This window comes from Pelobates fuscus, chromosome 1 (assembly GCF_036172605.1).
Source record: "Pelobates fuscus isolate aPelFus1 chromosome 1, aPelFus1.pri, whole genome shotgun sequence".
Lineage (NCBI taxonomy): Eukaryota > Metazoa > Chordata > Amphibia > Anura > Pelobatidae > Pelobates > Pelobates fuscus.
Window position 1 is genome coordinate 279886251 of NC_086317.1, and position 20594 is coordinate 279906844.

Consider the following 20594-nt stretch of genomic DNA (forward strand, 5'->3'; position numbering starts at 1 on the left):
AGAGGAAGTGAAGCTCTCTGAAAAGGAGGGGGCTGTTGTTCATATCTATACATGCTTTGTAAAGATTTTCCATCGCTATAACCAGGGGCTAAATCTCAAAAATGCTAATGTGAAGGTACCAGAGACCAATAGGAAAGGCTGGTGTGGGCAGGCACAATTTGGGTGCCACTTCAGCCAATGGGGAGGCAATAGGTACAGTGCAAAGAGAACAGGGCTATGAAGTGCAGTCTGTGAGTTTACATTTACTTAGTGCAGCTGGGGGTAGGTGCTCTCCTATAGCATTCGGTGGGGCTGCCGGTGAAGTAGTGTTGTGGCTTGGCACAGGCATGAAAAGCAGAGAGGGGAGGGCAGTGCCAGTGAGAGCAGAGGCGGGTCCAGGGGAAGAGCTCACCTTTCACTAGAGGAAGACAAGGTGTAGCGCTAGAGAGACCCACACAGGACTCTGGAGCAGAGCTACTCCCCTGTCAGGACCTCCTCCTCCTGCATCCCTTCCTGACTTGCTCTCCGACTACTGAGTGCACTTCTCTCCGAATCGCCCCCGACCGTGGGCTGGATTAGCCGGGGTTCCGCCAGGGTTCTAGAACCCCGCGAGTGTTCGGGCTCAGTTGCAGGGTGCAGCCACCATGGACAGCGCGCACGCCAAGTCGGTGACCGAGGTGCTCCGACACTTCGAGGTGAATGAGAGTTGCGGACTGACCGCTGAGCAGGTCCGGAGGGGCAGAGAGAAGTATGGACCTAACGGTGAGTACTACCACCTGAGCCTGCACTAGCCTTTAGCTGAGTGAAGCTCCCTGGGTTACTCTCACTCCTTCACTACACCTCACCTGTCAGAGGTATCTGTACATGGGATGGGCTCATTCATCTGACAGAGGGTCACCCAGGCTGCACCTAACAGATGGGGAACAGAGGGGGAAGTCACTTATTATGGTGAATGCTATTTTTAGTTGCATAGAGACAATGCTTTTTTTATTTATTTATTTTATTATTAGTTTACTTTCACTCAGTAATGGTCCCTGGGTGACATCTGACCAGTCACTGCTTTTAGAATCGAATTTATTTACTAAACTGAATTTGGGGAAATTTAAAACCGATCTGTAAAATTTAGGCCGTGATAGCTCAGCTTTAGCTATCCTTACTTATTTTGTCTTCCATTTTGCAGACAAATTTCAATCACACAACAAACTGTTAAGTTAATAAACCTCCTGGGGAGTTACTGAGAACTCTCTTCATTTTAGACTTCATTGATTCCACCACAGGTTAGGGGTGCACACCTCATTCACAGCCACGTGTTGCTAGTTAAGGAAACCAATATAATGTTAACCAGCACCCTGCAATGTTAAAGAAAGTTTAGTTGGTAGTGCTAGCTTGCTAGTGTCGTTTCTGTTCAGTCAAGAGCCTATAGATTCAGGGCTGACAGGATCTAGATAGTTTTTGGCAGAATCCCACTTCCTATACGTTTCAACCCGATTAAGTTTCATTTTTGTGAATGTTTTGCAGTTAGTCATTTTGCATTGGGTTACTCATTCTGATGTGTCAGGATTTCACTATTGTAATGTAATGAATAGAACATCTCTGTGAACTACATACAAATTCCATTCTTGCACACACACACCCATCTATATATTTACAGTAGATGATTTAGTCAGATTTTGCAGTCCACTGCAATTCGGTGTTTAGTTAATAAACCTCTCTGTGAGACTATCTCCTTACCTAAAAATAGATATTATGGCCTGAAGATATTCTGATAAAATAAAAGCTGCATGTCTGATTTACATCAACAGAAAGCTACTGTATGAGTATATATGTGGGCTGCTTCTTTTGCAATGGTAAAATGTAATGTTCTGAAGTAAACCTACTAACAGTGGTCATATACACAGTTTGTATGTGGTGGCTGTGAAAGATTGGTAAATACTTGTGAAACTTGTTTTTTTTCTGTAATTAATGTCCCATAGTCATTTACAAATCTGCGTGGTTACTTAATAAAAATAAATGCTGTCTGGAAAACCAATTACATGGCCCTTAGCTCAAACTAACTGCAAATTTATTAAAGGCCCAAAATTAATAATTTATTAGTAAATCATATTCAGTGGCACTGTTTACATGTGAGTCAGCAATTAATGGGTACAGTAGTGAACGAGAAAATTAATCCTTATAGTTTAATGTTAATGGACCTGATTCACTGAACACTAAATTGTAGTGACTTGAAAATAGACTTGCAAAAAAAATTGCATATTTGAAAATGCTTTCCTAATCCGTTCTGGTCATATTTTAGCGTAACATTTTAAATTTTGGTTTCAGTTTGCTAAAAACTAAATAAACCTTAATATACAGTACTTGTAGTGGGGCTGACATTACACAGGCCCGCTGGAATGCTTGGTGCCAGTTAAGCAATATCATTTCTGCAGAGGCTATATACAATGAGCACTAAATGTAAACAGTTGTAAAACAGAATTAGATTATTAAGTGGACTTTTACATTTTATCAAAATAAGACAAACTGTAATGTCATTTCAAGTGGTTCTGGCACCTAAAAATGGCAGGGTTGTTCATAGGTTGAGGAACTTTGGTAAGGAAAGATGTATATGTGAGTTTCCTGAATTTAGTTTTGAGTGCTCTTCCAGTGTATGGATTGTTGGTGATTCAATGTGAATTTCATATGTCAGATAGTTAGTAGTTTGGCTATATTGGCCTAAATTTGAAAATCACTTTGAATTCCTACGGCTTACATTTGAAGAATCCTGTTTGGTCTTTAAAAAAAAAATAAAACATTAACACCAGAATATTTGGGTGGTTATTGTATTTTAATGCTTTCTGTACACGAGCTGCCAACCCATGATGTAATAACACTTAAGGGATTTTTTACTAGACATCGTTGCAAATTTAAATCCGAATGGCAATAGTACAGTTAGTGGCCCATGTTGAAGCTTTCAAAAGGAACATTATATCTGAACAGTCAAAAAATATACTCACATTTTAATATACAATTAATGATCAACAAACATTTAAAAACATTAAGACGGTTGTTCATCACACTGTGATTCATTGGAACATAATATGAGTTATACAAATTTGCAAATGAAATTCCCTGCTCAGTTTTGACTGTACCCAATTTGGTGAATAATCATCAAAGAAATAAGGAACTTATTTTCGGAATATCATCTGTATTTAATGTGGTGAATAATGCAGGAGAAATAAAAAAAGAAAAAACCCATACAACTTTGCATGACACACACACACACACACACGCGCGCGCGCACCTGGTTGTCTGTGTGCACGTGCATCACTGCAAGGGTTAGTTTAATTGTCATACCGTGCTCTGGCTGCACCAGAACAGTAAATTAAAATGTAAAAACTAGTGACATTTTTTAAATTTAACTAGCACAACTCATAGCTAACTGTTAGTTTTTGCCTATTAATTGTTCTAGATGAGTGTTAATTTTTTGAAGTAGCTCTTCACATACTGTATCTTGGTTCTGGTACTGTGGTGCTGCCATCTTTCTTCAACAGCTAGCAGACTCCCTTGACAGGAATTGCATTAAAAACCAGGCCATTATTAGTACAGTTTAATATAGTGATTCTGGTGTCTATAGCATGTCCCTGCAGGCTTTTGTAATGTGAACACCTCTACTAACCAACACTAGTAACACCTTTAGTGGCATTCACTCAGATGGCCACTAGAGGTGTTTCCTGTGTCAGTGCTGTAAAATGTGCAGCACGGGCATTTAGAGTCTCCATGCTCTGCATGGAGGTGCTAAACATTCCTCATAGAGATGCATTGATTCAATGCATCTCTATGAAGATATCCTGATTGGCGCAGCTTGGTGTTTAGCTGCGCATGCACAATAGCCTTTTCTTTGGGAAAGCATTGGATTGGCTGAGATCATCAAATTTGATTATCTCAGCCATGGAGGTGGGGCCAGCCACAGAGATACCAGCACAGCTTAGGGGGGAAAAGGTGAGTTTAAACACCTTTTCCTTGCTCTGACAGGGGGGCTGGTGACCTAAATAGTGGGTCACTATAATGTCAGGAATACATGTTTGTGTTCCTGACGCTATAGTGGTCATTTAACTTATGAATACAGAGCTTCCCAGGGGTCTTCCCAAATGGCAACCCTTTTCTCATCAGGGATTCAAAGCTGTATCCCAATTTTTATACATATATTTACTAACTTCTAAAAGTTCCAATTTCTTTTGAAATCGTCACTTCTTGTAAAATGAAAAAAAGAGGATACATTCTTTTTCAGCAAGCACAAGTGCTTTAGGTATGGAAGTGTCCCTTTAAAAGTTATTGCACGTGATAACTGTGGGTAGATGTGGCCACTAGCAAACTGTTTGAAGTTTCATCTTTTGAGACATTTTGCCAAAATTAGCTTCTTTATCTTTTGATTCAACCGATTGTGAGTTTCTATCTTCATGAAAAGCTTAAAAGGGAAAATGCTGTTTAAAAACTGCCATGTGATTTTGTCACTTTAAGTTAAGCCATTACTACCTCTTTTCATTTACTGATTCACAATGCTGCATAGATAGAGCAAATTCTCTATTAATGTTTGTTTCCCATTTTATTTTGCCTTTTCTTGGGTTCTCCTGCATGTTCCCTTGTCAACCTTTTATGCCAAATAGTAGATGTAGTCACTGCTATTTAATGCACAGGTGTTCAAACTGTTTTCGTTACTGTTATATTAGCACTTTTAGTCTGAGAGCGTGAGTTAAACAGTATGTGCTTAGAATAAAATATGCACGTTTTGTTAAACTTTGGGTTTTCAAGCGATAACTTTCTGGGCAGTGTTTTAAATCGTTTGATTATTGGCTGTCATGGCTAATGACCGTTTTCTGCCAGATTTATGTTTATTTTATAGCCTTATATAAGCTTGTTTAGGTATCGCATGTACTTAGTATTTCAAAAAGAAAATAATCCTGATATTGTGAGTACTGTAAATTAAATTAAACATGGTTAGAAATGTAACATACTATGTCCCTGGTCTTTTGGATGCGCAGTGCAATTTTTCTATCTGTTAGTCGATGTGTGCATTTTAATAGACTTACAAAACTAGAGCAGACCTTTACTCCTCTTTAAACTGCTGCAGGACTAAAAACTTGTGAAGACTGTCACCATGACAAAGGAATTGTCTATTTCTCATCCTCAAGGGTCCAAAGATGCATACATATATATTTAATGGAAAAAGTATTATGTTTAATTTCAGTTTTTGTTTTCTCTCTAAAAAAAAAGCTTGAGAAACGTTATTTTTACTTCTCTCTTATCGCCTACTTTATGTTTGTTGTTTCAGTTACCAACCCTAGTTAATTTGGAACAGACTTAAATGTATGCACCGGTGGTACTGTGTGTGTGTATATGTTTGACCAATTCCTTTAAGCAGCACGGCTGTCCAACATGACCCTTCAAGTGTGGTGACCTGTCTATAGATGTATGAACATACAAATTGCAATAACAAGTGTATGCTGCATGCATGCACGCACATAGAATGGAAATTAAGAAATGTAAAAAAAATCACTTTTGGCTTCATTAAGCAATTTTGGTGTATACTATGTGCCTGAAAAAGCACTGGTCAATTCTCTGCCATTTAGGAGACAAATCCCTTTTTTTATGCAGCCCTAGTCACAGCTCCCTGCATGTAACTTACACAACCTTCCTAAACACTTCCTGACCCCCCCCTAACCCCTGATATTCTAGTTTTTTTTTGCTGCACAATCTGTTTAATCTAGAATTTCTTACCTGCTGCTCTGGTAAGAGCCTTCTAGAGCATGCAGAAGCCTCCTATGTGTGTGACTGAAGTTCAATTTACTGTCAGGATCGGGACAGGGATCCAACACGCAAAGTACAAACAGGAGGTAGGTACGTATACCGGACCTTAGAATGGCCGGACTAACGTAAGGAGTAAGCAAAGAATGGTCTAGAGACAAGCCGAGGTCGAGGGAACGAGAGAGCAGATAAGCGAGAGACAAGCCGAGTCAAAGGGTAATAGAGGTAAGCAGGGTAGAACAAACAAGCCGGGTCAAAACCAAAGAGACAAATAGATAACAAGAGCACTGAGTGACTAGACAAGCTAGAACCACGACAGGGCAATGAGCAAATGCATAAAGCCCTACTTTATACCCTGGTTCTAGATAGGTAATCACGCCCCCGACGAGTCCTGATTCGTGGTCGGGACTTGATTGACAGGTCGGAACGGATTGTCGTCATGACGTCGGCTACTGAGCGCCGCGTCATAAAAGGAAGCGGGTCCCTCGCGGCCGGCGTGTAAACGGCCGAGAGAACTGCGAGGAACGAGTGAGTCAACCCCTCTGAGAGGATGAACGTCTAAGTATCTCACCTCCTCTGAGGTAGAGACAACAGGTACCCTGACATTTACAGAGCAGAAGATAAAAACGTCTAGAGCAAATTAACATCTGACTGAAAAGTAAAACCCTTTTTTCCATACTGTCTGTTTGAGTCAAAGCCGGGGAGGCTTTACAACAAAACTGCTTTATTAAACTAAAAAAAAAAAGTTGTTTGATGCCTATTGTATTCCTTTTTTTTTTTTTTTAATTCTTTATTTTTCAGTGCATAAGAGTGGTACATGCAGGTCTGAGGTGCCCCGAAAGCAGTCCTCAGGCCTTTCCTCGCTGAACATGCGGGGCATGGGGATAACAGGCACAATTTAATTTTTTTAGTCATGCTTGGTTAACTAGATAGTTACATAAGTCGTTGCTAATACCTGTCTATCGGAACAGAAGCTGTCTAAAAAGGTTTAACTAACAAGGTATACGTTCAAGTTTAAATCTTGCCTGATCAGCTAGACATGTGAAAATTTATGATAGCATTATTTAACACGTCTAAACATCTCATATTGACAACATTATGGGTGATTCTTAAGGCTCTCATGTAAGCTAGCTCTCGATGGTTAACTGAAGTAAGAGAGTATTAGAAAGATACCGCTTGTTAAAAAGAGCTGAAGAGCTTGCATAGCCCTAGTCCATGCGGTTGACAGGTTGCAGCGTGCTGTCTGTTCAGCTTATTCCCGGCAGTTGATGATCCTATAGCCAGGGAGAGTGTCCAGTAGGAGGGTTCTTTCTGCGAGCCTCCCTGTTCCCTTTGCGATCTCTGGTGTTTGCTGATGCTGGAAGCCGGTTACAGGACCTGCAGCACGGCTGCGTTTGGGTCTAACTGCCTTTCTCTTCATCTGGACTGGCTTGTGCAGGTGGGTGAGGTTGCTTGCTCCTCCGCTTTGTTCTCTTCGGTTTCGCTGTTGCTTGTCTCAGTGTGGTCAACCCTGGGGAAGCTGTGCTGGCGGTCAATGGCTCCATTGTGCTGGCCGGTCGCGCACGTGGCTTGTGTGCAGCGGCCATCTTGTGGGTTGCTGCTCGGTGGGCATGTCATGGCAGGGTGGCTCTTTGGGGCCCAGATTGGAACATTAGTGGACGTTTGTGTAGACTGGGTTAACCCCCCCGGTCCAGAGGGGGGAGGAGAGGAGACCCGGGAGAGCGGCCGTCTCATCCCGGCTCAAGCTCCTTGGCGCTTCGGGCCTCTGTCGGGTCACCGTTGGTGCCTGGTAGGGTCTTTGGAGGTATCCCCGCATTCATCAGCAGCTTGGGGTCTATGTGGTCGCCGGAGTGTGTTGCTGGGTGAGTTTGGCCCCCAGTTAGCGCCGAGTTTAACCCCTTAAGGACCAAACTTTTGGAATAAAAGGGAATCATGACATGTCAGGCATGTCATGTGTCCTTAAGGGGTTAAGGCCCTGAAGCGGGAGCTCAGACGGAGCACGTCTGATCCCGTCGGCGGTCCGGCCCCGCCCCCCTATTGTATTCCTTTTAACTATTGCAAGTTTGATTAAAAAATGTCACTGTCCAAAATCTGCCATTAGTCCCGGTAGTCTGCTGTTCTCTAAACATTTAGTTTTTTCTATAAATGTTAATTTTGAACCCGATCTGTGTTTTACTGAGGATATTATGGGACACTGCAGTTCTTTGTTTTAACTCTTCATTCACATTCAGAAAATTGGCCGGTTTGTTTCCCCCCTGCAGCTCAATGAAGTAATCTGGGTGCCAGGTCCCCCAGGTTTTAACCCTTCAGATGTAAACATAGCTATGTTTACATTGCAGGGTTAATCCAGCCTCTAATGGCTGTCTTCCTGACAGCCGCTAGAGGTGCTTGTGCGACGCTGTATGTGAAAATCGCATTCAGTGTGCAGAACGTCCATAGGAAAGCATTGAGAAATGCTTTCCAATGGACTGTTTGAATGCGCGCACAGGCGCATTCTGCTCTACTCGGGAGCCGACATCAGAGTGGGAGGAGAGGTCACCAGCGCAGAAGGAGCCTGGCGCTGGATTAAAGTAAGTAACTTAGGGGGTTTTAACCCCTTCAGCGCTGGGGGTGAGGGGGGACCCAAGGGTTGTATAGTGTCAGGAAAACAAGTTTGTTTTCCTGACATTATAGTGATCGTTTAATTTACAAACATTTGATCGTCTTGTTCTACCAGCTTGGGGCACATGTGCATTCTGTGAGCTGGGTAGGAGAGGGAAGGAATTATGAAAAAAATAATTTAGTTAATATCAATTCTAGAAGGGAGAGAAATCAAGGCATCTCCTTGGGCTGTGCGCTCTGTGGACATACTTGTTTTCTATTTTTGCACAGAATTGACAAACATGTGCCGGCATGCAACTAGCCCCTGACACAAAAGTGCAGATTACTCTGTATGTACAGCATAGAGACTCCTATTACCATGACTACTTCTTAAAGCAGAAGTAGTCATTGTGGTTGGGGAGCCCTTTCATTTTTAGATTCCCAATGTATTTTTTCATCATGTGAATTACTGATACATACATCCCCAGTGGACTACATAAGCCAAACTGGAAAACAACTCACATTAGCTTGCTTGGAACACTCCTCTTCATTTTCCAACTTTCCCCCTTCTATTCTCAACGACCTCTTACTCCTTTGAGAAGTTTACCCTTCTCAACACTTGACCTCGCTCTGTCCTGGTAGTCTTCGGTTATGATATATATTATATATTATATATTATATATATATATCTATGTCCTCCACCCACCCTGGACCCAAGACCAGGATATATATATATATATATATATATATTCTGTACAAGAGCTGAAATGTTGACTGGAACTGTAAGCATAAAGAAGAACTAACCACTTTTTTTTTTTTTTTTTTTTTACCAAATCCTGGAGTGCCGGTATTTCTTTCATTATTTATACTTTGTGACCAGAGCACCAGGTATTTATTTTGTTAAAGTTGGAGTGCAGGAGCCTTGGATATATGTATGTATGTATCAAGTGCCAGCAAATTCCTTAGCGTTGTACAATGGGATAGAGGGATTTCCATTTCCTTCATGCATGTCTGTTATTACAGTACTAACAGAAAATGTAAAACCCTGATGTGTGATAGTGTGGAAATATTCTATCCTGTGCTATTAAAATATCAGGATATTTACAATGTCTGATGGAACTGTATCATGCAGGAAGTAGCACAGTTCTCTCTCTTACCCTATAATACTGCACCAGCAGTCTCCACCACAGAGGAGAAGAAAAAGTGACTGTGTGTGTGTGTGTGTGTGTCTGTCTGTCTATGCATTTACGTATTACAGAGTATTGAGCTAATTAGGCATACATAACCATTTATATGACATTTCATGGCACATCCAGCCCTCATTTGTATGACTTTATTTGACACTAATTACAAATTATTTAATATTTTTGCATAAACTTTTATCATGATTTGAGATTATGGAAACATTAAAAAATTTTAATACTTTGATATTTTTGATATATTGATTTTCTTTTTTATATATGAAGTATTTGAATATTTTGAAAAAAACATTTTAAGATAATTTAAAAAGTGTATTCAAAACAATTTGTGACGGACTGCCTGGCACCCAGACCGGGTACCTCCGTCAATCGCTGCTTCTTAGTATTTGTGAGTACCATAAGCACTGCATTGGAACACCATAACCACTGTAAACCCCATGAACCGCCGCAGCTTGGTTGGGGTCTCGCTGTCCTCCACCCACCCTAGACCCAAGACCAGGATCCAGCTTCCAGTAGGTAGACCTCTCCTAGTTCAGAGAGCATAGCAGGAACAGTTCTTATAAGAGTGATTATACTCAGGGGAGTATAGTGATTATAGCCATCCCCAGAGTGAATGTAGTTCTCCAATCCCCCAAACATGAGCCTAGACTTCATGAAGGGTAAAACGAGTATGTTTAATGGAAGCCACAGCTGGCCTGTTATGCAAGTCCCCATGCAAGGGGCACTCATACATGGACCTTGTGGGGGATAGGGACAAAGTTTGCAGCCAATAATAATACAAAGTGTGACACTCCCAATACAAACAGCTAATTCGCTCCGCTCTGCCTGTGAGATAATTGAGTCGGATACTGTAATAACTCCATTATCTTCAGGCAGAAAAACCACATATTTTATAAAGTCTCATAAGTACCCCAAAACACAACATATGTTACATTCCCTGATCTGGGTGATCAACATATCCAAAAATTACCCAGAGCAGGGGTTCAGGAAATTCCTGGAAGTGTCTTTTTGACCGACCGCGTGCATAGTTTCATGCCCAGAGAATCAGGCTGTGAGGCCGGTCTATTTCAGATAGTCGAAATACCTTTCGAATTACTGAACGTAGCCGTTCGTCTGAGTACTTAGTCTATGTATCTGGTTCGGGAGCTTATTCCTACTGAACGACGCTCTGTCCATATGAATCCAACCAAGCATAACTGGAAGTGGATGTCCCAGCGGTGTTCGCGCCGTCAAGTGTCCGATTATAGTTCCATGCACTCGACGACAAAACACAGCTGGCCATCGCCACATGTTCGCACATACGAATGGTGACCACCCAGCCGTTCGCCCATTTAGCTGCGATTAACCATAAGGCTGGGATGTTAATAGGCTGCACACTCCACGTGTGGATGGTCCGACTGTTCGGTTGTTTGTTCGGTATATGAACACCATAAATATAATCCATTCGCCCCATATTCTGAATCATAGACGGGAAAAGGCATGACCAAAGCATTTCCACAGTCTTGAACCAAGGTCTAACATATGGGCCATAGTCACAGGGTAGGAGGCGGGCAAACAGGCCACTTCAAAAACTCGTAACAAACTCCCAGGAAAAGGGGAGATGGTCACACTATTAAATCATTCGAAAAGATTATTAAACAATATTAAATTGAGGCCTAAGTGGGAGATTTATCAGTGTCACCAATCGTTGCATAGTTATATAGGCTAAAAAGAGACATGTGTCCATCACGTTCAGCCTTCCTCACATTTGTATTTTGCTGTTTATCCAAAAGAAGGAAAAAAACCCCAGTTTGAAGCACTTCCAATTTTGCAACAAGCTAGGGAAAAAATAAATCACTCTTGACCCCAGAATGGCAGTCAGATTTATCCTTGGATCAAGAGGCTATTACCCTACAGTTGAAAAACTATATAATTGAATATTCAGTTTTTGCAAGTATGCAACTAGTTGCTGTTTAAACATATTAACAGACTCTGATAAAACCACTTCTTCAGGCAGAGAATTTCACATCCTTATTGTTCTTACAGTAAAAAAAAACCAAAAAAACCTTCCTTTGCCTTAGACTAAATCTTCTTTCTTCCAGTCTAAACGCATGACCTTGTGTCCTATGTAAAGTCCGGTTTGTGAATAGATTTCCACACAATGGTTTGTACTGGCCCTGGATATATTTGTATAATGTTATCATATCCCCTCTGAGGTGACATTTTTCTAAACAAGAGTTTTAAATTTGTTAACCTTTTTTCATAGCTAAAATGTTCCATTCCTTTTATTATTTGTGTAGCCCGCCTCTGCACTTTTTCTAGTGCCATAATATCCTTCTTTAGAAAAGGTGCCAAAATTGCACAACATATTCAAGATGTGGTCTTACCAGTGATTTTAAAGAGGCAAAATGATATTCTTATCCCGAGAATTAATGCACTTTTTCAATACCTTACTGGCCTTCGCCACTGCTGATTGATATTGCACATTGTTGCATAGCTTGTTGTCTATAACAATTCCCAAATCCTTCTGGTGTGTTGTTATCCCTAATTTGCTTCCATTTAGGGTTTAGGTTGCTTGTGCATTCTTTTTTTTTTTTTTTTTTTTATATTCTTTATTTTTGTTGTGCCAAAATGTTTAGAAACTGGCCTGCAGTGCTACAATGGCAGTAGCAGGCAAATCAAGGCATTCAGTAGCATGACATAGGATTGAACTGCACAATTTTAAACAAGTAAACAGTGTGCTGTAGGTCTCTGCAGAAGATAAGCAGGTAAGAGTGGTACGAAACCGGTATATAAACTGGCGTTTTTGGTATGTAAAAAAAAAAAAGGAAACTGGTATTATAATAAGATACTAAGAGCATGTTTCACAGGTATAGCCAGCTTCTGTATTATGTGTTTGCTTGGAATTGTATATAAACGGGTAATCGTTCAGGCAATTTGCACGTATAGCAATATGGGAGGCCTGTTGGGTGGGTATTGGCCGTAATGTTAGGTTGCAAGCCATGTGGCTGCTGGTCAAGGGTGCCCCTTGTGTAAGAAATGGTATTTAGTGCAGAATTACCTGGCGCTGACTGCAAGCTGTATATCTGGTACCTGCTATGTACATTTAGGGTTAAGGTGTGTCGCTGGGCGTTTTGCATCTTAGTAGCTACTAGGTCTTGTGCCGGATATTCTACTGGAGAGGTCTGATTGGGCTCTGTGGTGCTCTTTGGGGCCGTGAAGACCCTGGATGGTGTGGAGTGGGCCCTGTGGCGTGCAGTAGTTTGGAGTAGCTGCCCTGTAAATATTGTGTCGCTTTAGTGTTAGGATTGTTAGGAGCCTATACATGCCTGAGTGGGCATCTAGTAGTGTGTGTTAGGCGGTGTGCGATTGTTGCCTGCACTGGATTTGAGAGATGATGAGGCTCTTGCTTGGTGATCCCCTAACCATGGGGGATGCGGGGGGGGGGGGGGGGGGGGTGTGTGTCACAGGCTCCCTTACTCGCGGGGTTGGGGGTTGTAACTCCTCTCCTGTGTTCCTTGTCTTAAGAAGACCCTGATAGTGAGGCAATCATTTGTAAGTGCAACAAATAGGAATAAAACTTGTAACAAAATACTTGAACAAAAACAGTCATGATGCGGCCCTTGGTTGTTTGCGTCAGCCGTGTCCAGGTAATCAGTCATGTCCCGTTCTTGTTGTTGGCGTCGTAGGGTGAAGGGGACTATGGTGGTCGGGTCCCATGAGTGGGTGCTGGCTGTGTCATCAGGAGGTGTGGAGAGTCCCATTTTCCCAAAGATGGCTGGAGCTTCCTCTGCTGAGAATATGGTGTGAGCTGTCCCGTTGTGGAGCACGCTGAGCGATCTTGTTGGCGTCCAGCGGTATGCTATTCCAGCATTCCTGAGCCGGCTTGTTACTGGGAGCATTGTGCGCCTTCACTGTAGGGTGGACCGTGACAGGTCTTGATAAAATGACAGGCCTGAGCCCTCAAACTGGTAAGGTGTGTGGTCTCGTAGTGCTGCCAGGAGTGTCCGCTTGTTTTGTGCGGATGTGCAGTGGACGAGGATGTCGCTGACAGCATGGGATGGGGCCCTGGCTGATTTTAGTAGGCGGAACATACTGTCGATCGTTACTTTTTTGGCTTGTGTTGGAGGCAGTATTGAGGTCACTAGGCGCCTTAGATAGTGGGGCAGTTCTTACATTGTGATAGTTTCAGGTACCCCCTGATTTTCAGGTTATTGCGTCTGGAGCGATCATCTAACGTAGTAAGTTGTAAGGAGAGTGCTTGTTGAGCTTTCCTCACTTCCTGGAGTGAGTCTCCCATGGTGGATACTGCTTGTCTCACATCTACGATGTCTTCTTCTGTGGTACGGACCCTGTCAGTCACCATTTGCAGATCACTGCAATATCTGCTGCCCAGGTCTGCCTAAAGTCGGCTAGAAGTGCTTTAATGTCTTGCTTAGTGGCTAGATTGGAGAAGTCAGGGTAAGGTGGTGCAGCTTGCTCATAACCCTGTTGCTCAGATTGAGGCTGTGCCTCCTCCTGTGTGGGAGCCTGAGGTGTAATGGTGGTTGTACCTGCATCTGGCGTCACCATCTTGCTTTGGGCCTGTTTCTGGAGCATGTCCCCAATGTCTCTAGAATCTCCTGGTGTCCCCAGCGGTGGTCTTTGCGATCTCCTCCCCATTTCGGGTAGCAGCCCCGGCGTAGGGGTTGCAGCTGTCTGTGCTCTTGTGTCCAGTATCTGGAACGGGTTCTGCCACACCGTGAGGCCGAGGGCCCGGGGGGGGGAGGACGGGGGGTCTATCTCATATATTAGTTTCCCCTTTTACGTTGCATTACTGAAATAAATGAACTTTTGCACAATATTATTTTTCGAGTATCACCTGTAATAGTAAGCAAGGCCAAGTTACATACGTACTAATTAATTACCCCAAAAGCACAGGGTAACAACTGATTACTTGAATTTAGCAGTACTACTTTATGTATGATATAGCCAGTTTTTATATATTTTTTTTGTTTTAAAAGTAGTCACATTTATTATTATTACGGCTTGTGTTCCACCTCAATACTACTTATAAACCGCTAGTATTGCCATAATCCTTGAGATGCAAATAACTTCTAAAATGAAGAAGTACTTCAAGCCTCACTCTATGATACTATTTTAAAAATATCAATCAATCTTTATTATAGAACTGCATCAGAGATAAATAATTTCCTGAGAACTCTTGTGCAATAATATTGAGTTGTTATCTTTAAAGGGACACTACAGGAATCAAAACAACTTAATTTCAATGAAGTTGTTATGGTTCTAGGAGGCCTCAGAGGCACTCTTACCTCAAGGGATTAAATTGTTCTTGAACTGTTTAACCGCAAAGTGGTCTCCAGCAGCGATGTCCACCCCCCTTCAGGCAGCATCAGGCTTATGAATTTTCAGATTCAGTAAGCGTAGAGTGCCGCAGGGCAGGGGCATCTTTGATTGGCTAAAAGCGGTCAGCCAATCTGTGTCTCCCCATTCACTAAACTGGCTTTTCCATGAATGGGGAGTCACTGATTGGCTGAGAGCATCATCTGACCTCTCTCTCTGCCCCACCTAAGCAACACATTGCACTTCTTGAATTGGAAAATTCAGAAGCCGAATGCCACCTGGGGAGGAGCGTGGACATTGGCACTGCAGACAACTTTGAGGTTAAACCGTTCGAGTGTAGTTTAGCCCCTTGAGGCAAGAGTGTTTCCGGGAGCCTCTTGGCACCATAACAATACATTTAGATTAAGTTATTTTGGTGCTGGAGTGTCCCTTTAATCCAAATGTGTTTTTATAATGTATACCTCTGTAAATGAGTGTCTCTCACCACCCACAGCCTGGCCCCTACGTAACGAATGGTTGAGGCAGAGATTACACACACATCCTTATAGCCAAATCAATACAAAACCGTAATGGCCCGCTGTGATAGGCTGAAAGCAGTGAGCTGTCATTACCAAATGCTGTCTGCTATTGCTGCATAGGCTTATTCTTCCTCATTAGCCCACGCATCAAAGAGGGAACTGTTGTTTAACATTAAAAACAATTTAATCCGGAATGGATTTATGGTGTCAAGGGACTCCAGAAAATATAACAAGTTCAAGTTTTTCCACATCTTTTTTTTTTAATTCTTCAGAAGTGGAGATGGCAGAATTGCTAATACTGGTAAAATGGTTGAATAAGGTGATCTACTAAATGAGCACTGTATTAATGTGAAGCTGCCATATAAAAACTGTGTTGATAAGTTCAGGCAGGTATGGATATAATCGGTACATTGTGTTGCGAAATAATCACTATCTTTATAGATTAAAATGTACACTTTACTGAAGTTTGGCTTCCTACACACTTACTCAACCTTTAATATGGCATCCTGTATGAGCAGCTGCTCACCCCCAGGTGATAGGAGCTATATGTCATAATTCCAGGAATGCAGGTACACACTAGGAGATGTGGTATACAATGTTGGCATAGCAGTAAAGATATGGAAGCTCAAATTATATAAAATACTAAGAATACATTTTCATCTATACATAGAATGCTATTTAAAGAGACAAATTATTAGGCATAGCATTGATTAAAGAATTACTTCAAGCATCGTATAACTGCAGTCAGTAATTTAGAATGTAAGTTCGTCTTTATACACTACCAGCCTAACTTGCATGCTCATTGTATTGTGCTATCGTATTTATCGGCGTATAACACGCACCGGCGTATAACACGCACCTCATTTTTAGAAAGAAATTCCAGGAAATTTCCCCCCCTCCCATAGTATTCCCCCCCCCTCATCCCATAGTGTTCCCCCCTCATCCCATAGTGTTCCCCCCTCATCCCATAGTGTCCCCCCCTTTCCATAGTATTCCCCCCCCCTCCCCTCCCATAGTATTCTCCCCCCTCCCCTCCCATAGTATTCTCCCCCTCCCCTCCCATAGTATTCTCCCCCTCCCCTCCCATAGTATTCTCCCCCCCTCCCCTCCCATAGTATTCTCCCCCCTCCCATAGTATTTTCCCCCTCCCCTCCCATAGTATTCTCCCCCTCCCCTCCCATTCTCCCCTCCCCTCCCATAGTATTCTCCCCCCTCCCATAGTATTCTCCCCCTCCCCTCCCATAGTATTCTCCCCCTCCCCTCCCATAGTATTCTCCCCCCCTCCCCTCCCATAGTATTCTCCCCCCTCCCATAGTATTTTCCCCCTCCCCTCCCATAGTATTCTCCCCCTCCCCTCCCATTCTCCCCTCCCCTCCCATAGTATTCTCCCCCCCTCCCATAGTGTACTTCCCCCCCCTCCCCTCCCCACCCATAGTGTACTTCCCCCCCCTCCCCTCCCATAGTGTACTTCCCCCCCCTCCCCTCCCATAGTGTACTTCCCCCCCCCTCCCCTCCCATAGTGTACTTCCCCTCCCCTCCCATAGTATTCTCCCCCTCCCCTCCCATTCTCCCCTCCCCTCCCCTCCCATAGTATTCTCCCCCCCCCTCCCATAGTGTACTTCCCCCCCGCTCCCATAGTGTACTTCCCCCCCCCTCCCATAGTGTACTTCCCCCCCCCTCCCCTCCCATAGTGTACTTCCCCCCCTCCCCTCCCATAGTGTACTTCCCCCCCTCCCCTCCCATAGTGTACTTCCCCCCCCCTCCCCTCCCATAGTGTACTCCCCCCCCCCCCTCCCATAGTGTACTTCCCCCCCCCCTCCCCTCCCATAGTGTACTTTCCTCCCCTCCCATAATTACTTACCTGTCCTGAAGCGTGGGCCGGCTTCACAGCTTGCACCGCGGTACAGGAACTTTAATTTCATGTTCCGGTTTCCGGCGGGACTGAAAGGAAGTGTGCACACTATTGTGCACACTTCCTTTCAGTCCCGCCGGAAACCGGAACATGAAATTAAAGTTCCTGTACCGCGGTGCAAGCTGTGAAGCCGGCCCACGCTTCAGGACAGGTAAGTAATTATGGGATATCGGCGTATAACACGCACCTACGATTTTCCCCCTATTTTCAGGGGGAAAAAGTGCGTGTTATACGCCGATAAATACGGTACTTTCTATTAATATCTTCTAGATTAATGATATTGTACTTAAAGGGACACTATAGTCACCAAAACAACTTTAGCTTAATGAAGTAGTTTTGGTGTATAAATCATGTCCCTGCAATTTCACTGCTCAATTCTCTGCCAATTAGGAGTTAAATCACTTTGTTTATGAACCTTAGTCACACAGGCTTCCTAAATATTTTCTCTAAAGAGTCATCGGTAATCTTCATACTTCCTTTATTGCACGTTCTGTTTAATTTAGATTTTCTTATCCCCTGCTTGACACTGCATGATCCTCCTGTATGTGTTTTAACCCCATAAGGACAGAGCTTCAGAAGCTTCTCTTACGCTTAAGGACAAATGCCAGTTTTGCATTATTTTGTTGTTTTTTGTATTCAAACGCAATTTGCATCTCTGTCATTTATTGCACCAACACATATTATACATTGTTTCTTAGAGGGCAAACATGTCTTTAATTTGATGTCACATATACATAGATACATTCTTATTAATTATATAAAAATGCCAAAAGATTGAGAAAAGTTTGGCAATAATGGCGTGTGCATAATATGTTCAGCTTGGAAAAAGTAATTAAAAAATAAATTAATTTATGTGTCTTGATTTATAGAGTACGTCATATGTATAGGATTTCAGCTTATTTTGAAAGCTACAGGTCACAAAATACAAGGACTAAAATAACATTTTGTCTTGTAGGTTTAGTAGCCATCACAGAAAACAAAATTGCCACACAAAAGTATATATTTATATAAAGTAGACATCACAGGCTATCTACCTAAGGTTAGTTTGAAACTTTTTATGTAGCAATTTCATTGCTCAATCTCTGCTAAATATTGGAGGAAAATGTTGCTATTTTCTTTATTTTGGCATATACACATATAACAAGTAAGTTTTGTAATGTGTATTTCGTAAAGCTGGTGTGTGCTATTCCTGCACAGAACCCCATATTATGTTCAGCTACATCTGCTGAGTATAACCATACTCCCATTGTATTCCTTTGGCACTTTTCTGTAAAGCTACAGTGCCATATAAGAGACAAGGCTATTTCAGTTTCTATGGTTAGAATTTTCGTAGATGGATTTGACGGGCCTATGTCTCATTTTAGGGTATTATAGCAGTGTGACTGTTCAAATAATCCCACAAAGGGCTTTCATTTGATAAAGCAGACACCCCAGGTATCTTATATGGTGTATATTGTGCCTTAACTTGTTACTACTTTTTCACCAATTTATGTCAATGCTTGTGGTGAGGGGGGGAAATTGCATTTTTGCTGAGTATTTCTTACACTTAACATGTACCACTGTCATAAAAATCCCCAAAATATATTCAGTTACACCTTCTAAGTAAAACAGTATGCCCAATGTATGACCTAGACACTATTTTGTGAAGTTACAGTGCTGTAAAAGATAATTGACAAGTTTAGGTTTTTAAGTCAGAATTTTCATGGAGGGTTTGATGCGTCCGTGTCCCACTTTGGAGCACTTGAGCAGGCTACATTTTACAACTACACCATAAATGCATACCATTTCTTAAAGAAGACATCCCAGGGTATTTCAAAAGGCATAAATTGAACCTTAGCTTGGGATCATTTTTCCGCTAGTTTTTACCAAGTGTAGTGGTAATAAGCGTTTTTTCTGCCTTTTTGACACACAAAGTGAGTTTGCACAGTATATTTTGCAAACCTTATGTGTGCTACGACTGTATAATACTTCATATGGTGCTCAGATATGTCGTCTGAGTACAGCAATACCCCCGTATGTACCTTTGCCAGGTATATGTGGATGTTGAAGGGGCACATTTGAGACGCAGCCATTTAGGGTTTTTTTCTAACTTTGAAGTTTTAAGCTGTGTCCGTGTTCCATTTTTGAGTAGTTTAGATGGTTGGTTATTGACCAACTATTTATTAAAGAATACACCCTGGGGTATTTCAAAAGACTTATTTTGAACCTTGGCGTGGGATCATTTTTTCTCTAGTTTGTTCCAGGTGTAGTGGTAATGAGCATTTTTAAATCTGTGGGGGTTTTTTTTGTTTGTTTTTTTAACTTTTTTAAACTTTTGTTTCTTATTAATTTTTTTTAAACTTTCCTAAACTTTCTTAAAGCTTTTTTTTTTTTTAAACAGATTTAACATTTTTATAAGCTTTATTTTTTAATTTTTCAGTTTTCAGTTTTTTTACCGTTAACCACTAAGCAGCACTAACGGTAAATTCCCCAATTTCCCATAGCTCCCACCCACCCCAGCTATCAAAATATATCATTTTAAAATATTTAAATTAAATAAATTGAACCTCTGAGGGTTAAAAAGAAAAATCGGATCACAATATAATACTGTGATCTGTATTTTGATCACTGTAAGTAGTGATCAACTGGCTGGATTTAAATGGAGCACACACAATGTAAACTGTATTTTAATTCTAGCTGGTTCACTAATTTTCAGACGTAGATCTTTCCAACACTTGGCAGAACAGTGGATTTCTACTTCATGAATGTGTTTTTATTAAATAATTATTTGTAACTTGTGTTGTGGGCAACTTTTTTTTTTGTATGTATATATATATATATATATATAAAAATAGTTTATATAAAATTATGTGTGTGTGTGTGTGTATGTGTATATATAGAATTTTTTTTTTTTGTAATGAAGGGGAAATTCAACCAGTTTGTTTTCAAAGATAATCTCTGAATGCCAATCTTGTGCTTGTTTTATTTTGGGGAAATGGTTCCTTCCAAGCCAGTAATTAATCTACAGCGTTGACACACACATACTCAACAACTCTGAAGTCCTTTGCAAAGTGTCATAGAGAAAGCAAATTGAATCTATATTGAAATTAGCTGTCATATGTTTCCGTACAGTACTACTATAGTAAACTGTAACAAGACTTGACAAATCCTGTAAACTAGGAGCCTCCTAAAATGGCAGTGCATAGAAGTTTTATATGTAAAATTCTAGCAATGTGGCCATTTTCTTAGACAGGCACACACAGGCGTACAAATAAAAAATAAAAAATGGCTCTGTACCTAGGTTAAGGGAAAGGCAGAATCCAAGTC

At 41.7% G+C, this 20594-nt stretch overlaps 1 protein-coding gene across 1 annotated transcript in view; it reads left to right on the plus strand.

The window, feature by feature from the left end:
* The first annotated feature begins 249 nt into the window (after positions 1–249).
* Positions 250–20594, plus strand: part of ATP2A3 (ATPase sarcoplasmic/endoplasmic reticulum Ca2+ transporting 3) — a 212087-nt gene continuing 191742 nt past the window's right edge. Inside the window, exon 1 of the mRNA XM_063457430.1 lies at positions 250–741. Coding sequence (XP_063313500.1) covers positions 624–741 — 118 coding nt within the window. The 5' untranslated portion in view covers positions 250–623. The remainder of the gene's footprint in view (positions 742–20594) is intronic.